We start from the raw sequence: 27,168 nt of genomic DNA on the forward strand, positions 1-27,168 counted from the left end.
CAGTCCGACTCCAAATTTTCTTGTCCTTACACCTGGAATTAGGAAGTAGAGCAGCTATTTTCCTCTCATGACTTTGGGCTTTGGGGAAGTGTTGTGAGAATGATGATGTCTTGTCAGATGTGGCAGGCGAACAGTGGGCCAGCTGGTGTGAGTGCACCATCATGACAAAATAATAGCCTTGCACACCACCCCTAAGTCCAATCACAATTACATTTGCAAGCTGTGAGTGAATTGGAAATAGAAATGTCTCATTAGGAAATATGAAGCTTCTTAATTGGTGGCTCAGTGGAGGTGGTATGGTGATATAACCGGAGAGGTGAGACCTTAACATCTTTGTCTTAGAACAAATTTTAATTTCGGCGATAAGGACGTAGAGAGAGGGGGGGGGGGGGGGGGGATGAAGCGACCCGTATACTAATTGAAAAAGCAAAAACAAATTAATCTAAGTGTAAAAGCGTGGCTTCAAACAAATCCCACCTTGCCTTATTGCAACAGAGATCTCTTTTCCTTCTGCCTCTCCCTCTCGCTCGCTCTGTCTGAAGATCCCATTGTATCCCCTCCACTCGGAGCAGATGGTGTGGTGTGGAAAGTGAAGTGCTGCTCTTTTGGCCAGGCCTGTCAGAGTAACACCAGCCTGCCAGGGTTTCCCCCACAAGACCCTCGCTGCGTATACAACTGACTCTCCCCTCTCTCTCTCTCTCTTACTGAATCACACAAAGTAGACAGGGTCTTTAAGGAGCCAACCCAGCGTGGTTCAGCATTTGCTGGCTTTGCCGTGTAACCCCGAGGCCAAGGGCAATCCAATCGAGCAGCTGATGCCTTCTTCCCGCTCTATAGTTACAGCTACATCTGGACACTTGACTGATTTTAACGGCCGCAGTCACCCCGGTTCATCATAAATTATGTCGAGCAATGTATCCTGTCCGCTCAAGTGTAAACAGTCTTCGGGAAAACTTAGAGCTGTATCTCCTGTGTGATATAAATCCCTGCCTCGCTGATGAAAACCCTTGTTGAAACAGCCCGGGGTTTTAACACGTTCCCCCGCCCCCCATCCCCTTGTTCCCTTTTCAATGTCTTATCCTCCAGATTGATATTATCAGTTGCATTATACGGCCGTTAATTCACCATGGAAATGGCTTGGGCCGTTCGGTGGCGCAGATGTGTTTCATTCTCCCCATCACTGGCTGAGTCCAAAGCCTCAGAGCCCCTCTTCTCCTTCTCCTCCTCCTTCTTTTGCTCCTCCAAGGGTTTGGCAGCATCAGAGGAGCTGGGGGGCAGGGGTGGAGCAAGGGGGTGGAGGAGGGGGATGTAATTGAAGGCTGGAACCATGCTATCCCTCAAGGTGCCCCCACCAACCCATCTCCATCCGCTCGCTGCTGCTCAATCCAGGCGATCCATTAGGAAGACGAGGGAATCTGACGTGTATTTGAATATAGTCTCTGTGAGCACGAGCTGGGTTTTTGTGCCGGTGTTCAGGACTATCTCCTAGACCTTGTTTTGTCACTGATATGAAGCCAACATCAGACAGTCATATTCAGGCTTGGCATGTGCTGTCGCCAAGCCATTAGGCCTTCTTGCCCGTCACTGGCGTTAACTGCTGTCTTTGTCTGTGATATGCAAATGTCTCCTTTTTTCTTCTTCCTTTTTTCAGGGGGGGGCGGAGGTTAGCACAGGGTGTAGGCAAAGGCGTTTGCTCGCTTTGACTGTGAAATGAGCCTCCTTATGTAAAAGCAAGAGCTGTAGTGCTGGCCAGCTTTTTATTTACCGTGACGCTCTCACACCTGATACGCACGATGCTAATTGCAAGCAAATGGTTCTGCTTTGGTGCACTGTCTTCAGCCTCCTCAACCCCCCTCTGCAGTAACCCCGCACTCATGCCTAAAAGGAAATTTGGTTACCCACCATCCAAATGATTATTTCTTGCCAAAATTACTGCCATTTATTACCAAGTTCTAGTTTGTGGCAATGTCTGTGTTTGCTTGATGTAGAAGTTTATTTTTGATGTTCTCCCCCCTCAAACTACTGTCGTTTTCCTTAATACCAGCTGTTTTCAGATCCAAGAAGGTCTCTCCCCAAATCATCTGAAGAAGGCCAAGCTCATGTTTTTCTATACCCGCTACCCAAGCTCTAACATGCTCAAGATGTATTTCTCTGATGTCAAGGTGAGTCCAAAACATGCTCATGATCTACAGACTTTCTTTGACCTTACAAACCTTTCCATTTTTGCCAGACACCCTTCAATAATTTGCTTTTAATGTTGCTTTGACGATCTCTCTGTTTGCTGTCTCGTGTGTAACAAATGAAAGACAGGCAGACACCTTCTCCGACTTTGTCTTTTGCTCCAGTTTCTTCTCTACTTCCAACACACCTGCTTTAAAAGGGGAAGTTTGATTTGTTAATTGTGATATGCCAGCTTCGGTTGCCACGAACAATGTACACTTGTCTTCCCTTAAAACGATGTTGTTTCCTTTACTAAGGCATTGGCTTTATGCAAAAGACGAAAGAAGAGGAAGTGGAATGGGTTTACGTGAGGGAGCTGTAGAGCCTATAAGTATTCTAAAGATAAAGACCGGGATGAGTAATGGAAGGGTGGAGAGGGCAGAGAGGAGGATGGAGCCTAGAGACAGAGGAGTGGTTATCTGAGCAGGTGTAAGGAGGACGGTTTAATGGAGGGAGAGGCGAAGCAAACAAGTTCAGTCGGGGAAGACGGAAGGGATAAGTGCAAGCGCCACTTGGGAGTTTAACGAAAAATTTGGAAAAGGAAGAACAATACTGCACAAGAAAAAAAAGGACCAGTAACACAATGGCCGTTGTAGATAACATGGTCGTTTTGTGTTATCGGTTTTTTTTTTTTTATGTATGTATGCTTCTTTTTGGACTACACAGAGGAGTAAACACTGTGACAGACCCAGGTTTTCTCATTCAAATCAGAAGATAACGGTTCCCTTTTTTTCTCCCCTCTGCTCTTGTGTGCTGTCACCACCAACCGTGACTCGCGGTTCACTTGACTTTCACTCGTGATTTCTTTGGATGTTTGGAAATTCTCACATCATTTAAAAAAAAAACAAAAAAACAACATTACAGCTTCAGACTGATTTCAATTTTCCTGTTCTATTTTTATTTTTTTTTTAAACAGCGCAAACACTTAATATTGAAGGCTTTTAACCATTTTGCTCCAGTGACTAATCATTCCCATGGAGGTGGCCTCTCCTCATGAATGGCCTCATCAGATACTTAAACAAGGTCAAGATAATTAAGGGGATTATGAGTCACACACTGGTCTGTTTTTGTTTCCAGAGGAGGACAATAGACTCGAGCTGTAAGTTAGAAGACATGTATGGGAATGAGACCATCTAATTAGATTCACCCCGCGCAGCCTCTTAGCGAGTGGTTGTCTTCAGACAAAAAGTCGTGAAGGCTAATCGGGTCCTGACTAATCAAGTCGGGACTGTCAAGAACCCTGTGAACGTGGGAAGTGGGTTGCCCTAACAAGTGGAGGACGCCATGACTGTTGTTCCCCTTCATTAAGCTTCTTTTATGACTTTCTTTCTTTACTTTGAGGTGTTTTTTTAAATGTTTTGTCATGATTCCATTGTTGATATGACAGAATATCCTCTCACTAGCTCAAAGACATCTCTGTTATTGTTACGGATATTGTTATAATGATTGGCGAATAATGAAATATTAGATAAACGTATTCAGTCAATTAATAAAGTCAGCTAAAGTTATTGTACTTTGGCTTTACAGTATATGAATTATAGGTAGCTTTGATTTTGCTGCTTTTTCTACATTTCGCTTTCATTTTCAAGCAGCCACAACCTCCCTCACCTGCACTTTTTATTTTTCTGGTCCATCTCTCTGTGGCTTTTAGCAACAAGCCTCAGCATTTGGGCCAGTCATGTGCTGTGGCGGCAGCAGAGGCCAGGACGGTTTTTCTCTTTTCTATATGTCATTCCTTCTCCTTTCTTTTTTTCGCTGATGGTGTGGCATGGTATGTGCGCCTCGGCGGGGCCGGGGAGAAAGAAAAGCCAGCGGCTGGATTTTGAGTCACCGCAGTAACAAAAGCCCGCTTTCCAGGGCCGCTTTTTGTGTGCAGTCAGCCAATAGGCAGCCAGAGATTATCTCCCACAATTCACTCCTGCGAAAACAGGAAACGTTGGAAAGCCCTGATGACTGTGAAGGGGCTTACGAGAGAGAGAGCGGGAGAACGAGAAAGAGAGCGAGGGAGGCCCGCACAGGCTTCTCTGTCTTTCTGCTCTCCTCTCCGGTTGTTCTGGATGGTAGCTTAGCGCTCTGAGGTCATCTGTGTGCTTTCTGCTCCATTGTTGACCACCATATCAGAGAAAATGTTGGCGAGAGAGACAGTTTGGCCTTTCATCTGCATGCCTTTCAGCATCTGAATAACATCTGAATAAACCCCACACCACAAAAAACAAAATCTACTTTAAAACAGTCTACATAAATATGAATGATGTGCGTGTGAAGTTTGTGAGTGACAGTCAAAGCACTGGAATACTTTTGGCAGGCTACTAATATGGTTCAGATTAAAGATACTGCAGTGTTTTCCTTTTGTGGTCTTAAGTATGCGTTTGTGCATGAGCACAACATGCGTGTGAGCGTGTGTGCGGCGCTTTCTATCTTGTGCTCTTAACACTAAGCGCTGACCTTTCACAGGCTCTCGAGTGTGAGTGTGAGAAACACGCTTTCACTGTCTCTCTCTCATCTGCCTCTCAGCCAAGTGAGTGCACGTACACACACACACCTTTATATATGCTTATATGCTGTGTGTGTGTGTGTGTGACTCGCACATGCACACACAGACGTTTTCCTCACTGCATCTCATGTCTGTGCTGGCTGACCCCTGCCAGCTCTGATTAAGGAGCTGCAGTGATGTGCTCCTTTGAACCGATTCCCTCCTTTTACACTGAACACACTCGTCCTTAGCTGCTATCAGGGGGTGTCGGTCCCCCCACCAGCAACTTAATGAACCAAGACTGCTGGAAGCTGTAGGGGGACTTGCCAAAATTAAATCCCTGAGTGTATTGAGTGCAGTTAATGCGGCTATAATATAATTTAGTGTATTTACCTGCACTCTAGTAAATATTGTATCTTTTTTTTTGTATGCCCTGTGCTACTGCAGTCGAGCCCTAATACATCTTCTCCCAAGCTGTCGGTATAATAAAGTAATCTTTGTCCGAAGTGACAAATGTGTCCGTCACTCAGTTGTAGTGACACCTAAGGTCTCCTGCATGAGCGATGGCAACTCTTTCACTGACTTCAATCTCAGTATGTAGTCCTCAATTGTGCATGTGCTCAGATGCGCGCACGCACACGCACGGTCTCGTGGATTCGCCAAACAAACACCAATTCACTAATTTGCCCCCAATAGAATGCGAGAAATGCTTTACGCTACACTGACAACTTAAGTGAAACAACGCGTTTGTGCACCGTCACACTTCGCCAGCCTGCTGCATTATGTGTGTTTAAGAATAGCCCCGTGCAGCCCAGGTATTTGTAAGTGTCAGTAGTTTGTTTGTTTGACACTCTGATGTCACGACCCCAGCTTGCTGACTGCTCACGTTCCTACCCTCTACCCCCCGCACCGCCACCCCCAGTGAAACGCCATTGTCCGACAGCACTGACCTGCACCCATCCTCCTCTCTTGCAACCCTCCCCTCCACCCCATTTATGCTCACCCTGCACTTTAGGACAGCCGCCATGCTACCCCTCCTCTCTGCACACACCCTCCTAAACCCCTGCCAAACAATGTCGAGCGGACTTATTCTTTTCCACTCCGCCATTATGTCATCCGCTGATCATTCCAGAAAGGCACGGCCCACTCCTTTAGCCCTGTTCCACCTTGGTGCGGCTGTTTCACCACCTCTGGTTCCCCAACTTTTCTGCCCGTTTGGTTCCTCCCATTTTGGTGCGCTTGCGTGTGTTTGACTGCCATCCCAGATTACAAAGTGTGTGTGTCTGTGTGTTTGTGTGTCTGTGTTGTCGAACAATGGCCAGAGTCTAATCTCCATGTCAAAACCGCTCTGCCTCCCCAGCGAGCAGTCCGCTCAGCGTTTAGTAGCGTTTTGTCCTCCTATTCTTCAAGCACCACAGAAAGAGCAGAAAGGAGGGAGGAGTGAAGGCCTGTGAGTGTGTGTGTGTGTGTGTGTGTGTGTGTGTATTTTTGTGTGTGTGGATGTGGGCGATGGTTTAGGGGTACAAGTTTTTCAAAATTTTGAGCTCAAGCAGTTTCAAGGAGTCTGAGCAGCAAAGCAAAAATGTTCTGTGTGTATGTGTTTTTAGGAATTAAATTACAACTTTGAGTGCAACATTTTATGGTTAGGCAAAATCCTGAGCCCCTGGTGTCCTTATCTAGTTGTATGGATGTTTAGACAGTGTGTTTTCACTGATGAGGCCAGCCGGAAAAAAGAGCTGGGAGACCCGTAGAGCTTCTTAATAGGTTTACCTCGCCCTATTGAATCCAGCCGAGCGGCACAGATCAGATAGCCACAGTGCTTATCTCTGTCTCTCTTCCTCCTTTCCTTCTTTCTTTGCTCTTTTTCTTCTCCTTTCTTCCTGTGCGGGAGGTGCGGAAAGGGGAGGAGGATCAGAGTGTAATTGGTGAATGGGGTTAAGTACATGTTTGAGCCCCCCGCGGGCCAGGGCGCTTCAGATGATGACTTAATCGTTTTTCTGGTCAATTATGTGTTTGCGGTCTCACCCCCTCTGTTCCACCTCTCCCTCCACTCTCAGGGTTATGATAGGGGGGAGGTCTGCTCCCAGCGGGGAAGATGAACCACAGCCACACACATACACTCTCTTCCACTCCCTCTTTTCTCGCCTTGCCCCCCTCACGGCTTGCTGTCTTAGTTAATATCTCTATTATCTTCCCTCACTCCATAACCCGGGTTTCTCGCCACCTCAGATCACGCTTCAGCTCTCGTATATGAAAAGACACTGTGTCATCCTTACACTTCTTCTCCCCTCACGCTCAAATCCAACAGCTTAATTAGGTCTACAGAAGACAGCCTTGTCTTTGTAAAGTTTGCACGAAGCGTATTTGCATATTTCAAAATGTCTTTGAATTGAATTTCGTGTGAAGCAGTCTTCCTAAAACGTGCTAAACCCTCCCTCATCTCTTATTCCAGTTTAACCGCTGCATAACCTCCCAGCTGATAAAGTGGTTCAGCAACTTCCGGGAGTTCTACTACATTCAGATGGAGAAGTTTGCCCGGCAGTCCATCAATGACGGAGTCACCGGAACAGAGGAGTTGAGCGTCAGCCGAGACTGCGAGCTCTTCCGAGCCCTCAACATGCACTACAACAAGGCCAACGACTTTGAGGTAAACACCAGCCAGGTTTCAGCGATTCTGTGCACGCCACACCGTAAAAACTGCACATGCTCCTAAGGAGGAACTGAGTACACATGCCGCCCTTATGAGCAGAAAAAAAAAACTGCTGAATTTCACCTGATACCTGGTGATGTAGGCGGGTACTGTGACACCGTGTCCTCTCTGACACTGTCTCACTGCAACTGTCCTCAATGCTGAGTTCAAGTGTCTTATACATCCTGTGACACCGTGCTGTAATGCACAGTATAAGGTAGCTTTTGCGCCATCACATAAAGCCCAGAGTGTTTTTGTTTGTGACGGTGCATTTTCTCAGGGTTTGTGTGAAGGGAAAGTTCCGAATCACCAGATCGGAAGATCCGTGTTTTTCACTCCAGTCTTCGTGAGAAACTCATCTAATGAGGAAGAAGCCTCGCTGACAACTTAACAGTTTTGCATTTATCGTTGTTAATTTCCTCTCGGGAGGGCGCCTGTGTGTGTGTCTGCAGGTTTGTTTCTGAAAAACGACATTTTACTTCCCCGTATTCATTTACCTGTCACTGTGGCGTGACGTTTATGTGTGTATCTTCTAGCGTATTGCAATCATAAATTCTCAGCAGGCAACTTCACCTTTAATGTGTTTCATTTCTCTCACTTCTCCTTTTGCCTACCTTCGTGCGTGTGTGGCGGTGTGTGTATGATGTTTCAGGATCACCCGAACTCTCTCAATGTCAGCTGACAAAAGACCTTTTAAAAGCTTGTTTTAAGATGGCCCTGAAGAGAGTTGGATTTGGGGTGTGTGCGCGCATGTGTGTGTGTGTGCAGGTGAGCACTCGTGTTTGTGTATTTGTTATAGAGAGATTGAGCCTGTGTATGCGAGGGTTTTGTTGTTGCTGCATTTCCCAGTGTCCTGTTCACCTCGAAGGGTACGGCCGTCCCTTGGACCGGCCTGGCATGCTGGCAAAGCACTTCTCCAGCATATGTGTGTGTGTGTGTGTGTGTGTGTGTGTGTGTGTGTGTGTGTGTGTGTGTGTGTGTGTGTGTGTGTGTGTGTGTGTCACTTTGAGGGGGGAAAAATCTCACTGTTATCAAGGTTAAGCGTCCTACTGTTTTAGTGAGGGGAAGGGGAGAGAAAGAGAGTGAGAGGGGGGTAAGGGGGAAGAGGGAGATGGATAGATAGGGGATAGAGGGTGAGAGCTTAGAGACAAAGGAGAAAGCGATGAAGGGAGGGATGGAAAAAGGGAATTGAGGGGCGAATGGAAAGGGGAGAAAGAAGGGTGGAAGGAGAGATGGGGGGGAGAAAGAGAGATGACGTGCAGGAGCGAAGTGCCCTTGCGAGCAGTGGGAGTTTTGCAAGCACTCACATTTAAAGTGCCTCACTCTCTTTCTCTGTGTTTCCGTCTATCTCTCTCTGTCATTATTTGTCCACTGGGGCTCTTCTATGTGCACCCAAACACACACACACACACGCAGTTCCCCACATCCATCTTCAACCCTCTTAAGGGAGGCTTTGAAAGAGTGTAGCAGGCACTTGTATATATGAGGTCTTAATATGGCAAAAGGCCATCAGAGCAAAACAGAAGGAAAGTCCTTCTATTCAACTGCTCGTGAGGAGCGCAGAAATTATTGCGTGAGTCAGTAAGACTCGGGTCTAAACTAAAACAACAGCAGCGCTTTACCTACTCTGACAGGACAATGGTAAGGATTTTATTTTATTTTATGTCTTTATTGTGTTCTAATCATTAAGGGTTCTTTTTTTCCCTTAAATTTGATATTTTCCAGAAGACTGCTTCAGCTTTCATATCAAATTATGCTCTCCCTGTGAGGAATCACCTGACACCCCTAACAGGAAATGGAAGTCCCTTTTGGGAAACGAGCTACCAAAAAACACCCCACTCCAGAAATTTGCTGGGTGTACAGTCAGGCCGACAGAGATCTTTTAAAAGATGCTCTATGCAGAATGATATATATTAATTATATAGTTGCTCATATGTGGACTGCACATTAATACTACTAATGGCTTAAACTAGTAAAGGTTGGCTGAAGATGGAGTTTAAATTTCAAGTAGGTTTGGCTTTTTGGCTTTTAATGTAAGTAAATTTGAAAAATGTAACTAAGTGAACCTGTAAACACACACAGCGTACAAGCTCACACTACAAATGGCACCATACATACAAAACACACGAAATGACATTCTTGGATAGGTTTGCGTGACTCACGTAATCTCCATGACTGGAGTTTGCAAATCCTAAAAAACTATGCACGCAACATCCAGTGAATATCCCGTACTTGCCCACACAGCGTTCACATGCCACCCCCTCCCCCGACAAAACCCCTTGTTTCTGAAGCATAAATTAGATGAGGCACCTTTTAGACAAGACTATCATTCTTCTCCTGGAACCAGGAAGTTACTGTTGAAACAGGCTTAAGGGGAACAGCCTATTTGCATACATAAATGTAAAAATTTGCAAGAAGACAGACAGAGAGGAAAAGAGTGAGAGAGGCCAGGTGAATAAGTCTTCTGTTGGCCGAGGAGTTGCAGCGGTGGAGGAGGGTGGGAAGGTGTTTTGCATATTAAGGTTTTTTTTTTTTTTTTTTGCTGGGCAGGTGTCTGAGAGATACAGGAGCTGATTAGAGTTTAGCACAAGGAAAATTTGCCCAGCCATGCAAATTCTAACCCCCCTGACAAACCAACCGCCTTGGTGAGCACGAAGACTCTGCGTGCAAGAGTGTTAGTGTGTGGCTTTCGGTGCACATGTGTGGGTGTTATTAATGTGTGTGTGAGTGTGTGTGTGTGTGTGTGTGAGTGCGGGTGCGTGGGTTGTGTGTTTTTTGCTTTTTGATGTTTGTGTGGGAATGATGTGTTTGTGTGTATTACATATGTGCGCGGACACATTTGTTATGTTTTTTTTCCCGTCTTATGTGTGTGTGTGTGTGTGTGTGTGTGTGTGTGTGTGTGTGTGTGTGTGTGTGTGTGTGTGTGTGTGAGTCATAGAGGTAATGTGGAGATGGAAATGTACTGGATGTGTATCAGGATGCCCCCAAGGCCCTTTTCTGTGGATCTCTCCCCTTTCTCCTCCACCTCCTCCTCCTCTTCCTCCCCTACCTGCCTGCACCACCACTTGAAACAGGAGCCTACGCAGATTCAGCAAGCACACACACACACACACACACACACACACACACACACACACACACACACACACACACTGAGTTTTCCCTTTGCCAGATTCTGCATCATCAAAGTTCCATCCACCTTGGTGGCGTCTTTGGAATGAATATGTCCTCTGTTTCAGTGATCGCACACTGAAACACACATTAACACACACACACACACGTCTGTGGCCTTTCTTGTTTGATGCTAATCTGCTCTGTCACTGTGCTGGCCTAAAACGCTCCCCATCTCCCTCCCAGCTTCTCTTTTGTCGCGATTGTTTCCCCTTTTCCTTTCATATCCCTCCTCCCTCATTCCCTCTCGTCGTTCTCTCTTCCTTCTGTTCCCTCCCTCCTTTCATTCTTTCATCCTTCTTTTTTGCATGTCTTCCGTTATCCCTCCCCATTCCCCCCCCCCCATTAGGAAGTTTTAATGGCATAATTGTCACATTCCTTCTGGCACAATGAACACCAGCAGTAATTAAAGAGCTTGCCGTTAATTATCTAGACCCCGGCTCTACTTTCCTCTTTTCTCAAACCCCCCTCCTGATCCCCTCTCTTCTTCTCTTTCTTCTCCGCTTCTCATTCGCTCTGTCCATCGCCATCAAAGTCTTCCGAAACACACCCGGCCTCCCAAAGCCTTGACTTTGAGCGAGCAGCGCTTTCATGTGAGGACTCAAGTGAAAATTCTCACTTAGTGTCCTTTTTCTTTTTACTCTGCAGCCCCTCTGCCTGTCTTTGAACCTCCAATGACAACACACATCATCTTTCATAAGACAGGAATGTGTGTGACCTGGTAATGGGTTAGAGACAGCGGGGGGAGAGAAAGAGTTTGAGGGTCTCATAAAGAGGCAGTTTTATGATGGCTCTGGGAAACTCTCAGATTTCCATAAGGCAGCCTAGGCCAAGTTTTCTCTGTCAGTGACCACTCCTCCCACAGAGGGCACACACACATACACACACCTGGGCGCTTAAAGAGGAAGTCCCTGTGATCTCTATGTGAGAGGGAGGTACCAGCAAAGGCGGTGAGAAGCCCCCGTCTGCATACACACACCCGGGTATCATGTGTCCTCCCTTATCAGCTGCTCTTTTTTCTATTGCAAAGATGTTTCACTCCTTTTCTCTCTCTTCCCCTTTTGTCCGTCTGTCATCTCTCTATTTGAATTGATAACATCCTGCCATGGAGATTCTCTGCTGTGTTTTTATTTGTTTCTTAAAGCTAAGGGACAAAACTTTCTTTAGTCCATCCTCTTCTTCCTTTCCCCAACTTCTCCTCCCAGCGTCTCCCTCCTTCCCGTGCTCTGAGTGTCTCTCCATCCATTACCAGAGCCACAGAGAGCTGAGAGCAGATGCTGTCTGTCCAACCGCCGTGCCCCATAGCATTGTGTGCTTCACCTCTCCTTCCCCCCGCTCTCCCTCGTTCCTCCTCTTCACATCCCTCTCGGGGCTCCATTTGTTCTCCACCCAGAGAGGCTAATGTCTGTTTTCTCCTCCTCCTGCCGCCACTGTTGCTTATCCCCTCCCCGTCTTGCACTCCTTCATTTCTGACCCCCTTTTTTCCCCCTATTCCTTCACCACATACGCTACGGTGTGTTTGTGTGTGTCTGTGGGGCTCGGAGGTGGGATGGGGTGGCATTGACCGCATTTGACCTCAGGGAATTTGAGGTGAAAAGGTCAGAGTCACTGCATTGGATGCACAGTGACGCAAACAAGTATAAACATACATAAGTACCTAAAAACACAGGCTTTCACACAGGTGTAGCGCTTGTACTCAAACGGCTCTAGGGTTCTCTTTGAAAAGCGATTGAAGACAAAAGGAGGTAGAAGATGGAGCACGAGAGATGAGAAGCTGGCGGTATAGATTTAGGTTCAGACCTGCCAAAAATACAACCAGTACAATTTGCCAGTGGGTTTATGTCAACAGCACACATGCACACACACCTCCCATCGCCCTCTTCTCTCCCTCATCTCGTCTACACAGCATCTACTTTGGTTTACTTTCCTGCCTATTAAAATCTCACCTCTCCTCCTGAACATTTAAATCTGCAGAGCAATGCGTCACGCGCAGCGGCAATACGTAAAATAATCCACTCGTCTTGTGTAAACATATTCATGAATATGTTTGCCTTTTGCTTTTCAGAGAGATGATGAAAAGCCTTCGAGTTAAGGCAACGATGCTGACCTGAGGGCGGGAAATGTCTTGCGTTGTGCAATCATATTTGTTGTTTTAATAAACCTGAACTGAGTCACAGGTAGACCTTCGTAGATTCGGGCTGAGATAAATAAGACTGTGAGATGTAATAACTTGGTGACGATAACAGGCTCGAATGGTCCGTTTTCCAAAGTTTGCCGTCATAGAATTAGGGATATTACACTCTGCCGTGTCACTGGAATTGAGGTGGAAGGAATTTTGTTTGTTTGTTTGTTTGAAGCTCAAAAATCAGCATCTCCCCAAAAAGCAACAACTTTACTTACCTTTTGGATAATCTGTTCGTCAATTCTTCACTTCAATTCTGCTTTCTTACAAGCTGGCAAGATACCACCGAAAAAGAAGTGAAGACATTTGTTGTTGTGGTGCTAATTGTTCAAAGTGAGACTTGCATCAAGATTACTGTTCCCAGGTGGTATCTGCTGGCAGGAGTAAGCGCATCTACAAAATGGATCTTATTCTAACAAACCTTCAGATATCAACCCAGACCTTCACTGAACCGTGAGCGCCACTTCAAACTTGTCTCATGACTTTTGAATTTTTTTCTTACGGAGAAGACTTAGAGAAAGAAAAGAATAGAGCGTGTGATCATCTGCTTCTCGCTGAATAGCTTGGGGCTATTAAGGACCCCCGTTTGACAAACCCTGACAGGTCTTTTCTTTACTGTGAAGGCTGTGTGTGTGTGTGTGTGTTTGCATGTATGTGTGTGTGTGTGCATATATGTGATTTACAGATTTATTCTGTGTTCCGATTAAATGACCGGAGCTGCGTGTAGAGCCTGGGGCAACAGGGGTAGCAAGGAATCACTTAAAGAACTACATGATCCCTTTGCTCCTTTTTCACCTGCTCGTGCACATAGACACACACACACACACACACACACACACACACACACACACACACACACACACACACACACACCATCTTGTTGTGCTAGCTTGCTTTTTCCAACAGCGCACACCCACCTCATCCTCCTCTTCCTCTCTTCTTCTCCCCTCTGCTCCCTCCTTCTTTCGCTCCTCCTTCTGTCCCTGGTCACCTTGTGAGGGGCAGCCTGCTCTGTGGCACAGCTGCTGATTATGTCATTATTTCTGGACCATTTTGGTCTCCCTTGGTGTGTGTGTGTGTGTGTGTGTGTGTGTGTGTGTGTGTGTGTGTGTGTGTGTGTGTGTGTGTGTGTGTGTGTGTGTGTGAGAGAGAGAGAGCGAGAGAGAGAGAGGCTAATGAAGCGTGGCAAAGGGACGCATGCCAAAATGACCAGGGCGTGCATCAGAGCTGCAGATGTGTCAAAGCAACCCCCCAATATCTTACACACACACACACACACACACACACACACACACACACACACATGCACGCACACACACACTCATGCTTCCCCCACTGATGCCAGACGCTCCCTCCTTCAATCCAATCTGCAGTTTATTATTTTTCTTTCGTCTCCTGCCATCTTGCTCCTTCACTTGCCCTTCCATTCCATCTACTCCTATCCGTCCATCCATCTTCTATCCTCCCTCCTTTGCCGCACCTCCTTGCGCTCCATCCTTTATTGTTTGCCCACCCACCCACCCAACACCCTCCTTCCTCCTACCCTTCTATTCTTCCTTTCCCTCCCTCCCCCTCTTCTCCTCCTCTCCAGATGTCCTGTTCCTATCTTCCAGACTCCCTTGCTCCTTTCTTTCCCTTCTGCCTCCTGCGCTCTCAGTCTCTCAAAGCTGAGCTGACTTCCTGACCTCAGGAGGCCCTGTTACAGCGCTCAGTGACCCCCTCCCCCCTCCCAGATTGGCTTCTCTCACCCATGCAAGCTGAGTCGATGAATTTTTAAGTCTCCAGACATGGGACAAACTGTGATTTCAGAGCTCCCCTGCTGTTAGCAGCTATTCTTTGTACACACCACGTTTTGTCGATTGTAGCCTTCAAACAATTGACAATTTCTTGAAACTGAAGGGACAGCAGGAGGAGAGGAAAGAAAAATTACCATTGTGGATGGGATAGGAGAGCGACTTCATCAGTGTCTTTGACCCTGGCATGCCCTTGACTCGCCAGCAGAGGTGCACCTTGAGAAAAGTCCATGTGACGCTTATGCTCGTGTCCACATAAGCACACCAGACAGCAAGATATACACACACATGTATGCACGACAGACCCTCAAGGCTCCCTGTTCTCAAGGCTATCAGTGGAGTGAGGGTGGCTGATGTTTGCTCAGCTTTGAGGCCCATTTCCCGTCCCAGCAGTCTCCTAAACACTGGTGCAAACCTCTCCAATGAGAGATGTCAAGAATGAAATTATATTTTGGACAATGTTGCGAAAATGAAGAAAAAAATTTAACTACGGATCTTCTGTGACTTTTCCCGATTGGTCAGATTCTTCAGCTGTGGCACAATCTTATCGGATGGGGGGGCAAGCGTGGTGAGGGGTAGGAAGAGAGGGGACATGGGTTGTGTTTGTCCAAAATGACAGTATGGACCAAGGGCTTATCAAGACCTTTGTAGATTATTGATTGGAGCAGATATGTGAGGCACGGGAGGCTTATGGGCCAGTGCATGTTCAAGGTTTGCAAACCTCTGGCTTGACTCGCTCAAATGTCAGTTTCAGCTCTTGTTTTCAGACCCTTTACTGTGTGCAAACTTTAGATTACTTAAGACACGGGTATCACAAAAATACTTATTGGATATCAGAGTCAGATAACCCCCCATCTGTGGCATTGAGTGCGCTACAAAATCTATAAATTCCACGTCTCACAAACACAAACACAGTGACCAAAAAAGCATGGGAAGTGTTGGTATTCCCAGGCTGAGTTGGGGTTAGGAATTAACCTGGCTTGCAGCGAGGGCTTATGTTGTGTCCCTGCATTTCATCCTTCAAGGCAAAAGCTTGCTAGAACACTCACTCACACTTACACACACACAAACACACGCATACAGCCTTATCTTCCAGGGTCTTGTCTTGTTTGGCTAACACTGTGCAAATAGAAGGTGCAATACATCTCCTGACAGTTCCCAAAAGCAAAGGGGAGAAACACGTTGGTCAAACAAACAGCCAACCCTGAGTCACCGAGAGAGAAGAGATTTCTCAGGCTTTACCGAAACACATGCGAAAGACACAGGCCCGTGCACGCGCGCACACACACACACACACACACACACTTGCACACAGAGTGTGTAACAGTAGCCTTTATTTTGAGGGCTTGGGCCTCTGGCTACCTTTTTAAACGTTTGTCTAAGCAGTCTTAAGATGAGGGCTGCTGCTCGAGTGAATAGCTCCCAGCAAGCCGTCCACAGGCTCCTATTGTCCTCCGTCATATTTTATTATCTCATCAAAAAGCAGGAAATCCGATTCCCTCTCTCTGAAAAAGAGCTTATCCTTCTGTCTCAAAGCAACCTGTCACGAGTGAGAGAGAGATGGACAGAATGGGGAGAGAGTGTCGTGGGGGAGAGGGGGCAGCCATTGAAAAAGACTGATTTACCGCCTTAGTGCTATCAACCCTACTTTCCTTTTTCTTCCACCCTGCCTTTCTCCTTGATTAGAAGGCCCCCTAACACCAAGCACAATGTAAATGTCAGGGTATTGCAGCCTTATCATCTTTGCCGATTCTTTCCACCCCTTTTCCCACTCCGTCTTCCGCTTTTCATATTGTGTTACACAGGGCGAGAGCATTCATTTTCATGAGAGCTCTTTATTGGTTGATTTTTGAATGCTTTGCCGCTGCCTGCCGCACGCGTTTGCCAGCCAAAATTCAACATGAGCAAGACAAGAAAGTTTACCCCTTCCGTGTTTTGCTAGTCCAAATTAAAGGCATTACATTTAAGCTTACTTTTTTACTCCACTTTTGAAAAATGGACCAAAAGTCAAAGAGAAAAGGTTCGTTTTCAGATTTAGCCTGCTTAGCAATAGATTCACTCTCAGTCACCTTGTTTGCCTTTTCCAGGCGTCACTCCTCTCACACACACACACACACACACACACACACACACACACACACACACACACACACACACACACACACACGCAACTCCACATCCTTCCCTTTCCACCACCTCGCTGCCTCTTTCCATCCATCCCTCTCTCCTCCCTCTCTGTTTGTACATCTGTCCTTTAATTTTGGGCTCTGCTGAGAAGTTGTTAAAAACCCCTATGAAATATGTATGAAGGATTGTGAGCCACGCGATTGGCCCCATTTACCGGACAGCCGAGCGAATGAACGGCCACACTGGATAATCCCCCACAATGCCTCTGGAACAAAGGCCCAACAGCTGACCCTAGAGAGACATAGAAAGATGAAGAGGGAGGGAGGGAGGCAGTGAGGCGGTTTGGGGGGGGGGGGGTTAGAATTGGACAAGGTGGAAGGGGGTGCAAACAGTTTAGGCTCACTGCTGGTCAGGAGGAAGCTCAGTCACACACACACACACAATTCACATGTACTCGCAAAACAAAGGCTTGTGGGACAGGAATAACTCCCTTGTTCTGTTGCGCCGCTCTCTCTCCTTAGACTCTTCTCGGCCCCTCCTTCTCTCGCCATCTCTCCCTCCCTCCCATTCTCACTCTCTCAGTCAAGAGGATCTGAAATACCAATACCCTTTTCTCCTTGACATTGCTTTCTCCTTGCAGTCAGCATTTTGCTGTCCTTTTATAGTCAAAACGTCAGGAGAAATTCCATGCAGGAATATTCTTAGTAATGCGGCACTCCCTGCATCTAACACCAGGGCGCTACGCGGCACCGTCCCGTTAGCGAGGTCTTTCGGGAAAAGTGCACGCGGGCATACACACACACACACTTACTGTAGCTGGCCTCAAAGCGGGGTCATTGTGCCAGTATTCCGTGAACGACAAGCAGCCCAAACAATGAATTATATCCACTTTTATCCCACCAGACGGGAATTCAATATTTGGGGAATTGGGTTATCTTTCGTTTTTTTCCTTTCCCTCTCTCTCTCTCTCTCCGTCAAACACACACAGACACACAGTGCACAAGCTCCTTATTCACAACTCACCTTTTCACTTGAGTAGTGGACAGACACACACACACACCAACCAGACACACAGGCATCTTAGCCTCCATTCATCACCCCGAGGGGGGTTGGTAGCTGTCCCATGTGTGTTTAAGTGCATATGTGTGTGGTTGAAGAGGCCTGTCGGTGTGTGTGGGTCCTTGTCCATCGGTGTGTGTGTTCCAGTGGCCACTAACCTTGCTGTGTCCTGACACTCCTGATGAGTATCTGCAGGACACTGGAGGAGAGGAGTGGAGTACGCACTGTCAGGCATTTGGGCAGGCTGCTGCTGTATGTGTGTGAGACAATATGTGTTTGTGTGTGTGAGCATCGAGGGAGGCGGGCAGGCAGACAGTCAGCATTATCCAAGCAGGTGACCCCTGAAGGCTGCGTCGCCCTGGAGCTCTGAGTCGAGGAAAGAGACTCAGCCAAATACACCAGGGTACCCGGTGCGTGAGTGTGTATGTGTGTGTGCGTGCGTGCAGCGAGCATTATGTAGAGCTCTGTCACAGTACAGGATGTGTCATCTCCTTGGCACAAGGAGGTGTGTCCGCTGGTGTGTGTGCTCACACCAGCATAAGCGTGTGTGTCTGTGTGTGACAGAGTGTTGGCTTGGGGGAAGGTGTCACAGATCTTTGCCAGACTAATCATCTCCATGGTGTCGGTGAGCGCTGCTGTCAGGGACACTAAAGAGGCAGCGTGTCTCCCCGTTCCCAAAGCATTTAGTACTTCCTCTTTCGCCAGCACCTCTCTGTCGCTCTTCAGCTCCGCTCTCTTGTTTGGTCGCAGATTTACAGTGGGACTCATAAACATGTCACGCCCGCCACGCTGCTGGTGGAAGGTGGGGGAAGTGGGAGGTGTGAGAAACCTGAGAATTCGCAAGAAGTGACTTTTCTCAGGCCAACACCTCAACCGGCGTTTAAGGAAGTAGCGACTCAAGAGACAGGAGATTTATGGTTTTACATCCACTTTGAAAATATGAACATATTCTACAACTGGGGGGGGCGAAGACTGTCGCTGTTTGGGAAAGTTGGTTTGGGTTTTGGCAGTCGGTCAAGTTTCGTTCCCATTTTCCTCAGTATTCAGTGGTCGAAACACTTTTAGGGTTGGCATTATAACGAAGTGCCTTAAAATCAAACCACTACAACGGTGCTTTTGTGTCGAGTGACATAAAGGACGCAAACTTTGCAGTGAGTCTTAAAATACCTTAAAATAGGATTTCCTCCGTGTACTCCTCACATCTGTTTACACAATTGCTCATTCCTTCCTTTCTGTGTTCGCGAAGGTCCCTGATCGTTTCCTGGAGGTGGCAGAAATCACACTGCGAGAGTTCTTCAATGCCATCGTGGCCGGCAAAGACGTGGACCCGTCCTGGAAGAAGGCCATCTACAAGGTCATCTGCAAACTGGACAGCGAGGTCCCAGAGATCTTTAAGTCCCCAAACTGTCTCCAAGAGCTTCTACATGAGTAAATTTCACCTCCTCCTCCTCTTCCTCCTTGCTTACCGCTTTGCGCTTTCTTTGTTTTTCTGATTTCATAGAATTTCAAAATTATATTATGATTTGTTTTTTTCCCTTTTCTTCAACTTTACTTTTGATTTCCTGTTTTTTTTTCTTGTTTGTTTGTTTTTATTTTTATTTTATTTTTTTTGAATGTATGAAAGTTATGGAGTAGCATTCCCAATCTAAAGCCCCTTGTGGCAGTTCCTAAATGACCTAGCTATTGTGTTCTTGTTCTTATATTATGCTGGTTATTATATGTTTTGTTTTTCTATGACTCTGAATTGAAGAGGCTCTGATCTTATTGGGTGTTTTTATTTTTATTTTCTTGGACCGTGTGAACACTCTGTTTGGCCTGTTCTGTGATCAACACTAACGGCGCCCTCCATGTGTGGAAAGAGTTCCCGAGTTCCCATTTATACTGCTAAGAACATAGGCTGGGTTCCCTGAAGACTTGACTCGTGGCACCCACAGAGGCCCCTCCAATTCGGGGGGTATCCATGTGAACTGCCCCACCCTACCCCCTCTTTCCCTAATACAAAGTGGGTGCCTAATAGACTGTGCTATTGAAGATGTCCCTAACAGGACAGGCACATGCACACATGCACACAAAAAGCAAGGCCTAGTGAGGTTGTTGACTGGACTAAAACTGGACTTTTGGTACTGGTCTGTGAGACTTGGACCAGTTTCAAATAGCTACTGAGCTCTACCATTTTTCTTTTTCTTTTTTTTTTTGAAGTGTGTTTTCCCTGCAAATAGGGGCATTGTGTTTATTGGGTGTACATTATTATTTTTGATTACTATTCTTATTGTTGTTGTTTATGATTATTATTTGTCACTACTGCTTGCTGAAGATTGGCACTTCAAGATTTGTTTGTCCCTTGATGCCGTTGCTGAAAGAAATAAATTATTGCTATGAATATTATTCCAAAAGATTTTTAGATTCTGAAGTATTTCCCCCCTCCTCCTCCTCCACCTTCCTCATTCCCCATTTCCTTCTCCTTACTCACTTTCCTCAGTTTGTTCATCACTGGCGTGGACTTTGGTTTTGTTTTGTTTGTTTCGCTGTTTGGTTGCTGGGGCAACTTTGCTGGATTTGGATTTTATTCCAGGGAATTTATTAGAGTGGGCTTCTCTATTCACCTGTAGTGACAAGCTCATCCTGCACAGGATCAGTCCAGTAATGATGCTAAAAATAACCAACATAGTCTAAAGAAACATGAAGTAAATAAGAAGTATTTGGTAAAAGTGTGTTTTCTTGATTTACTATAGCTGTTCCACCTTTGAAAACTAATCTGCTCCCCCTTAAAGAGCACTTCTTCATCTAATAACAAAATATTTTTCTACGTCTGTGTTCTGAATTAGTGAACATACATAATAAGTGCAAGTCTGATTTTTTGTTTTGTTTTGTTTTGAATTTTTATAGCACTAAACAGCTCACGTGAAAGAAGTTAACATATTTACACTGCTGGCTCTTAATGTGGTTAGCTTATATATGGTGTAAATGGCATTATGAAGTTACTTTAATAGCAGTCGATACTTGAATATATCAAAACCTGAAGTACCGGTTTGTTAACTGAACAGACGTGAAGATAAAAGGAATCTATTGAGGCTGATAAACAGCCGTTTATTAATTCTGCCTCAAGTAGAACTTACCCTGATGACAACACACACACACACACACACACACACACACACAATGCTCCTTCCCTCTATGTTCACCTGCTGCTGAGTGATTTAGCTTCTCTCTCAGTGCAACAACATGAGGTTAGAGGTGAGCACTCTTCCCCCAGGGGGTAGACGGAGAAGCTCTCAGCACTACAAAGACCAGGGACAAAGGCGCAGAGCAAGGAGCAACATGCACCTGAAGCCCTCTGCTCTGTCCTGCCGTCCCACACCGGCAGCTTTTAAGACCCAAAGTGTGTCTCTGTTCAAGCCACTGTGCCCAGTTTGTTAAACGGCATTCCTTTCACTTTTACCTGAAGTTCTAATCCCAAATTTTTTCACTTGAGCTGAACTTCTATATGTACTGTTTTTGATTTGTTTTTTACCTTCACCCATCCTCTCAGGCTGTTAAGATTTTACGAAGCAGTAAGTATTAGATATTAGATGACCTTTTTGAAGAGGTAAGTTTGAAGCAATGAGTGGACTTTGATATTTTGCTTGGTGCGTGCGAGCTAGCTGGTGATCTCACCTTGCGACATTGGCTTATAGTGTGTCTGTGTGTGCGGCACAAAAGATCAAAAGGGGCAGGTTGCTTAACCTGCTGACTTGTCTAAGCGAGACAAAAGGCCTGACAAAAGAAGGCAGAGAAAGACAGAGAGCTACTCCCTTCATTATGTCCCCCTTCTCTTCCCCGGACAGTGTTCTTCTTAAGATCCGGAGCCCTGAGAGAGCGAGCGGCGCACATTTCTCACTGAAGGATGGGCTAGGCCCTGCATGTCTCAGTCTCAAAGCACCAGCCAAGGGCTCTAAAGCGCCACAGACAAAGGATAAAGAAAGGAAAGGACACTTTTATCTGATGCGCAGATTATTATCGTTCCATGCCCTCTCCCTTCCTGCAACTCCACCCTAAACTTAAAGAGTTCCTGCGTCTAAAAAGATTAATTCAGGATAATGAAGAACTTGTGTGCAAAAAAAAAAAAGGAAAAAAAAAAGAATAAATAAATAAAATAAGGATTAGCAAGACCTTAACGCCGTGTTGAGAATATTTTTGTCAGGTTTTGTTTTCTGGGGTCGTTTAATTTTTAGGATAACATTATTGAAATGCATATATAGCCTTTTTTTTATAATGTAAAGTATAAATCTATGGGAAAAAATATATAGTGGAAGTTCTTTGAAAGGCACTGTTAGAAACTGTTTCATAAAAGAAATCCTGAGGGTATTTTTAGTGACAGTTTTGTTGCAATCTGTATTCTGAATGAGTTGTTGGTAGATTAGGAGCAATAGTAGTAGGTTTTTTGCAGGTTTTGTGACCAGTTTTTCCTTTTGGTTTCTTTACCTTTTTTGTATTGTGCTGAATGGCTGTCTTCTGGAGATCAAAAAAAGAAAAGAAAAATAAACTTGGAATACCTTTTCAGAGTATGAAATATTGTTGTCGCTGCTGTAAATACTGTCAGGATGAAACAAAGAATAGCTGTACAGATTTTTTTTTTCTATTATCACTCAGAGTGCTAGAGAGGGGTGAGTGGTTAAAAAAGGAAAAAAAAGGAGACTTCACCCACTCTCCAACTGGACTCATAAGCACTCTTCTGAAATATCCACAGAGGAGTGGGGTATTTTTTTTGGTTTATTTGTTCCCCCCCCTCCCTCTGCCATGCCTTTAACGGGAAACGGTTTCCCATCGGCAGTGCCCTTGAAGTTGCACCAGCATTCATTTCTTTAATTTTCCGAACAGAACGATGCATCAGACGAGCGGTGGGGTAACGGTGGGGTAACGGTGATGTCACAGCGCGGCCCGTTGGCAGCCTGTGCTCTTTGTGTCATCCAAAAGAACAAGGGCAGATTTCCGCCAACGTAGCTCTAGATTTGACCCAAGAGACAGACAGGAACTCATTGTCATCAGAAGACTAGTGCCATCCATGGATGGGGAACACTGTACAGTGACAGATTAAAGGGAAAAAAAAAAAAAAACCAGATTGCGGATTGAAGGGGAAAAAAAAAAACAGCGATTTGTACCCCCTTTTCACTGGGTTTAAAAGTTGATGAAAGTTTGGAATTTTGTGGAATTTCCGTATGCTTTGCAGTACGTGCGCATGTGTGTGTGTGCACTGTATATGACTGCGTGTGTCTGCGTGAGAGAAAAGACCGATTATGAGAACCTGTGAACCAGTGTGTGACACAATTCTCAACACTGTGGCCCCTCCCCCACCCCTGGGAGTACCATCCTGACATGTAAATGACTCTCATTAAGCGTTTGGCAACATGTGTTTGGTGTGTGCGCATGTGTGTGTGTGTGTTGCGATAATTTCCTCTGATCTGTTTTCTGACCTGTTTGAAAGAGGTTTTTGTTTCTCGATGCTTTCAGTAGTAATTCCTTTTTTATTATTATCACATTGCTCCTCTTTTATTGTAAATATCAATGACGTGGACTTACAGTGATAAATACTGCCTTTGTATAACTTTAGCAATATGTTATGTAAATAATGTTTTGTTGATGCTTTTTGTATGACATTATTATTCAATTTTAGTGCAGTAATTCCAACTGGAACAGCCATGTTTTTCGGATACAGTCTGAATAGTTACACAGGTTGTAAAAATAAAACTCATGACATGGCTGCTTTTTTTTTTTTTTTTCCTGTTATCGGTGTCTATTTGTCTTGCAGATTTTGTGTAATTTATTGGTTTAATTTATCCTAATTTATTTGATGTTGTTTCATTTTGTTTTTTCAAACAGGGAAGGCTGTACTGCATTTGAATAAGTAGAACCAACTTAAAAGATTTTACACTTTAACGAATTTACAATTTCAAAAAAGAAAAAAAGTTAAATTGACAGAAAAGATGAGTGGGGATTTTGGCAGCTACGTGAAACTGGACAGTTAAAACAAACAAAAAAAACTGGATTTGACAGGGCAGAGGGTGGACTTGAAAGCCGAAACTAGTTTGAAGCAGTTTTGTATTTTCTCTTGAGATTTTTTCCCTTGTATTGCTTTGGCCCAGCCCAAAAACAACCAGTAGTCAAATTGCCTTTCGTGCCTTCACCCTCTATGAACTGAATGTATGTGCAGTATATATGCAAGCTTGTGCAAAATGAATAAAAAATTGAAATAAAAATGAAAAAGAGAGTGAAAAGTGGCAGCTGTTTGTGGTTTGTTTTCTGTGTTTGTGTTTAAAGCATGGGGGGGGGGGGGGGGGGGGAATCTGACTTTATAAAGATATCTATACTTAGAGATATACATGAATGCTGTAAAAGCTGGTGCTTTCAGTGAAGAACATACTAGCAGAAATCTATTTTGTTCCGCTAGCAAGCATTAAAAAAAAGAATCAAGTGATCAATTTAGAAGTGCTGTGGTAATTTCAGTTAGTTTCTGTATAAGCTGATGGGTGTATAAAGCAGTTTATTGGGTTTCTGTGGCCAAAAAGCAATAGGGTTCAGCTAGTAATGGCCATAGTTGAGAGTTCTGTAATGACTAATCAGCTTCAGGGTAGCTTTTAAAATTTGAATGTAACAAATTCATTTAACCGCATGATAAAAGGGATAGGAAAACTGCAACAAAGGGGATATCTTGTCAAGGAAGACAAAAATAATAGAAGAATAGAAGAAGAATAACGGTATGATAACAGTCAAATCTTTTTTAGAGTAACAAAATGTTATGGATTATCGAAGGTACACCGTTTCATGCTGGGAAATCTGTCAGTACTTTACTGTAATTTAATGGTGAATGGTATTCGCTTGAAATTTACTACCTTGCTTCCCAGGTTTTTTGGTTATCAAAGGATCACTGGCGACAGTGCAATTTATTCTGTCCTGTTTGAGTGAATCAGAGCTGTCCTGCTCGCAGAGTGATCATTAATTAGGAGTTTGGCTGCAGAGAACCGTCCTCCCATCATAGTTTCTCTACAGGCTCCGGAGACAACTGCAGGTGCTGCCTCATCAGGCTAAATGCAACAATCGAGCACGGGCGCACACACACAGTGAAGTATTCTCCTCATTAGAAAAAAGGGTTGCAGGAAATAATTAAAGGATTTATGAAAGACTTTGTAAAGTGGGAAAAGGGGGATTATAAATGTTTAGAAAACAGTCTGAGGACCGAGCAAAGAGACAAACCTCTTGAAAGTGAATTCACAACTGAAGCTGAGGAGTCGTCGTTTTCATTATTAATCTGTGGTTATTGTCTCTGTCACGCTTTTTTTAGTAGTGAGAAATGCTGTGAAGCAGTTGCGTTTCTATTGATCGGCTAACAATCCAAAAGAAATGAAGATGAGACGCATTGTATATGTTTTTATTCAAAAATGTGTCATCATTAATGTTCATTATTTGTCCATCGGGCAATTATCCATGTAATCGTTGCAGTTTTAACCAATAAATTATGTGCGTGTGTGCATGTTTCTTCAAATTACAATAATGTTTGGCCACAAAAAAGAGACGCTGATTAAAAAATCATTTTACAAGAAGATGCATGACTCATCCCGTTATATTTTCCCTATTTGTTAGTTTTCTAAAAATATGTGTTTGTGAGTTTAGGAATCACTTACGAAGAACGTGGGACTATTTCTTTTCTTTTTTTTTTAAAGGCACGGTTCGCTCTCTCTGTATCATTTTGCTTTTTTCTTATGGTGACCTCGGTTGTACTCTCCACCACGCCTGCCCGTTGCTGTTCCTTTTCTTCCTTTGTTCTTGCCTGACTGCTTTTCACTCTTTTTGCTTTGATGCTCATTTTTGGAGTTGCTTCTTTTGTGTCTTTCTTGCTTGCTTGCTTTTATTCTTTTCTCTCTCCCTCTCTCTCGTGTTCTTTTTTTCCCTCTCGTCCTCTGCCTGCCTCCCTGCGCTCGCCTTAACCGGAGGCTACAGCTCCTTAGGTTGGGCTGAGACAGCATCTTTGTACAACACCGACCGTCTGCTCTGTAATCAAATACCATCTGTCGCTACATCTGAAGACTCACTCTCTCGCTTCCTCCTCCGCGCACACACACAAGCTCGCAAGCAGGCACATGCACACACACCACATCTGTGCTTCCTACTCTTGAACATTGTGTGTGCACCTGTGTGTGTATGTGTGCGCGCATGGTTTATGTACAGTGACCCGTGTACTTACAATCATTCCACCTGATTCATTCTTGGCCTGCAGAGAGGAAGTCACTAGAGTCACTTTCCCTGCTTCCTGTTTTTTCCACTGACCCTGCTGAGGGTTCAAAGGTCATTGTCTTCAGGTATCCATGTTTGTTCTGTGTGTCAGAAAGACCTTGGCTGCCGTATCACACAGGAGATAGTGGACTTTAGCTCCTCAGTCTTAGATCAACGGCCCACTATCTCAAAGGCTGCCAGCCTTTCCCAATGTTTGTCCAATGTTTGTCCCTGCTCTGGCACACAAAACGTTGACATGGTCCCCAAGGTCCCTATCCAAGTCCCTCCTCCCTTCGTGATCACTTGTTATCACACACACTCAGGTTCAAGAACATTTTCCATTTAGTTAAGAGTGTTGTTTTAAGCTGGAAAGGCTTCCTTTAAGCTTTCATCATGCATTTAGTCTAAAAGTGTGTTTTACAGCTCTGTGGCAGCGAGGGATTTACAGCACGCCGACCCAACAACAAATAGAAGAACTTTTAGTAAATATTACCACACACAAGAGCTGACGTAATTCCCCGTACTGGGGAACCTTTGTGATGAAGAAACACAAGGACTTAGGATTTCATTTCGATTTCTTCTCTGTGCAGTCCTCCTACTAATGACCAAATGAGCTGTCCACTCTTTGAAACATTTTGACACCTACTCCTGCAAAATGACTGCGGGCTAAAAGCCTGAATCGTAGAATAATTCCGTCCTTATACAGATAATGGACATTTGCCCGCATTTGTGCATCACCTTTTCTTGCTCATCTGTGCTTTTATTTGATTATTGGACCTATAATTAAACAGAAAAAATGATTCGGGTTTAATCTGAAACCATGAAAAGCGATTTCCGCAGTGCACAGATTGATGGATTCATTCTGCATGTGTTGGTGATTTAACACTGGATTTCAGCTATTGTCGATGGAGCAGCACACCGATCTGCTCCAGAGCCACTGGCAGAATCATGGGATTAACTCTGGGCTGCCCACATTTTGGCACCAGTGATGGGGACACCTAGTGGTTAGTATGCACAGTTTAGACTCACTGATTTTTTTTAAGCATGTCCCATCTTGTCCCTATTTGCGCGCTTCTGTTTATTCTTCATTCACTTATTTCTTCAATTCTTCTGCTTTCATTTTTCCTCCATGTGTGCAAATTCGTTTGTGCAATTGGAAGATTCCAGTTGGGCAGCTCATTGTGGCCTCTTTTTCCTCCCAGTCTCCCTC

General features: G+C 44.9%; 1 protein-coding gene across 5 annotated transcripts in view; it reads left to right on the forward strand.

Annotated features, from left to right (window-relative positions):
- The window catches only part of LOC113037383 (prospero homeobox protein 1), a 31,292-nt gene extending 12,010 nt beyond the window's left edge, over positions 1–19,282 (forward strand). For all 5 annotated transcript variants that reach the window (XM_026194391.1, XM_026194392.1, XM_026194387.1 and 2 more), the window contains 3 exons: positions 2,055–2,162; positions 7,146–7,340; positions 18,961–19,282. In XM_026194391.1, the coding sequence (XP_026050176.1) occupies positions 2,055–2,162; positions 7,146–7,340; positions 18,961–19,146 (489 nt within the window). In that variant the 3' untranslated portion in view covers positions 19,147–19,282. The remainder of the gene's footprint in view (positions 1–2,054; positions 2,163–7,145; positions 7,341–18,960) is intronic.
- Positions 19,283–27,168: the final 7,886 nt, after the last annotated feature.

This window comes from Astatotilapia calliptera, chromosome 15 (genome assembly GCF_900246225.1).
Source record: "Astatotilapia calliptera chromosome 15, fAstCal1.2, whole genome shotgun sequence".
NCBI lineage: Eukaryota > Metazoa > Chordata > Actinopteri > Cichliformes > Cichlidae > Astatotilapia > Astatotilapia calliptera.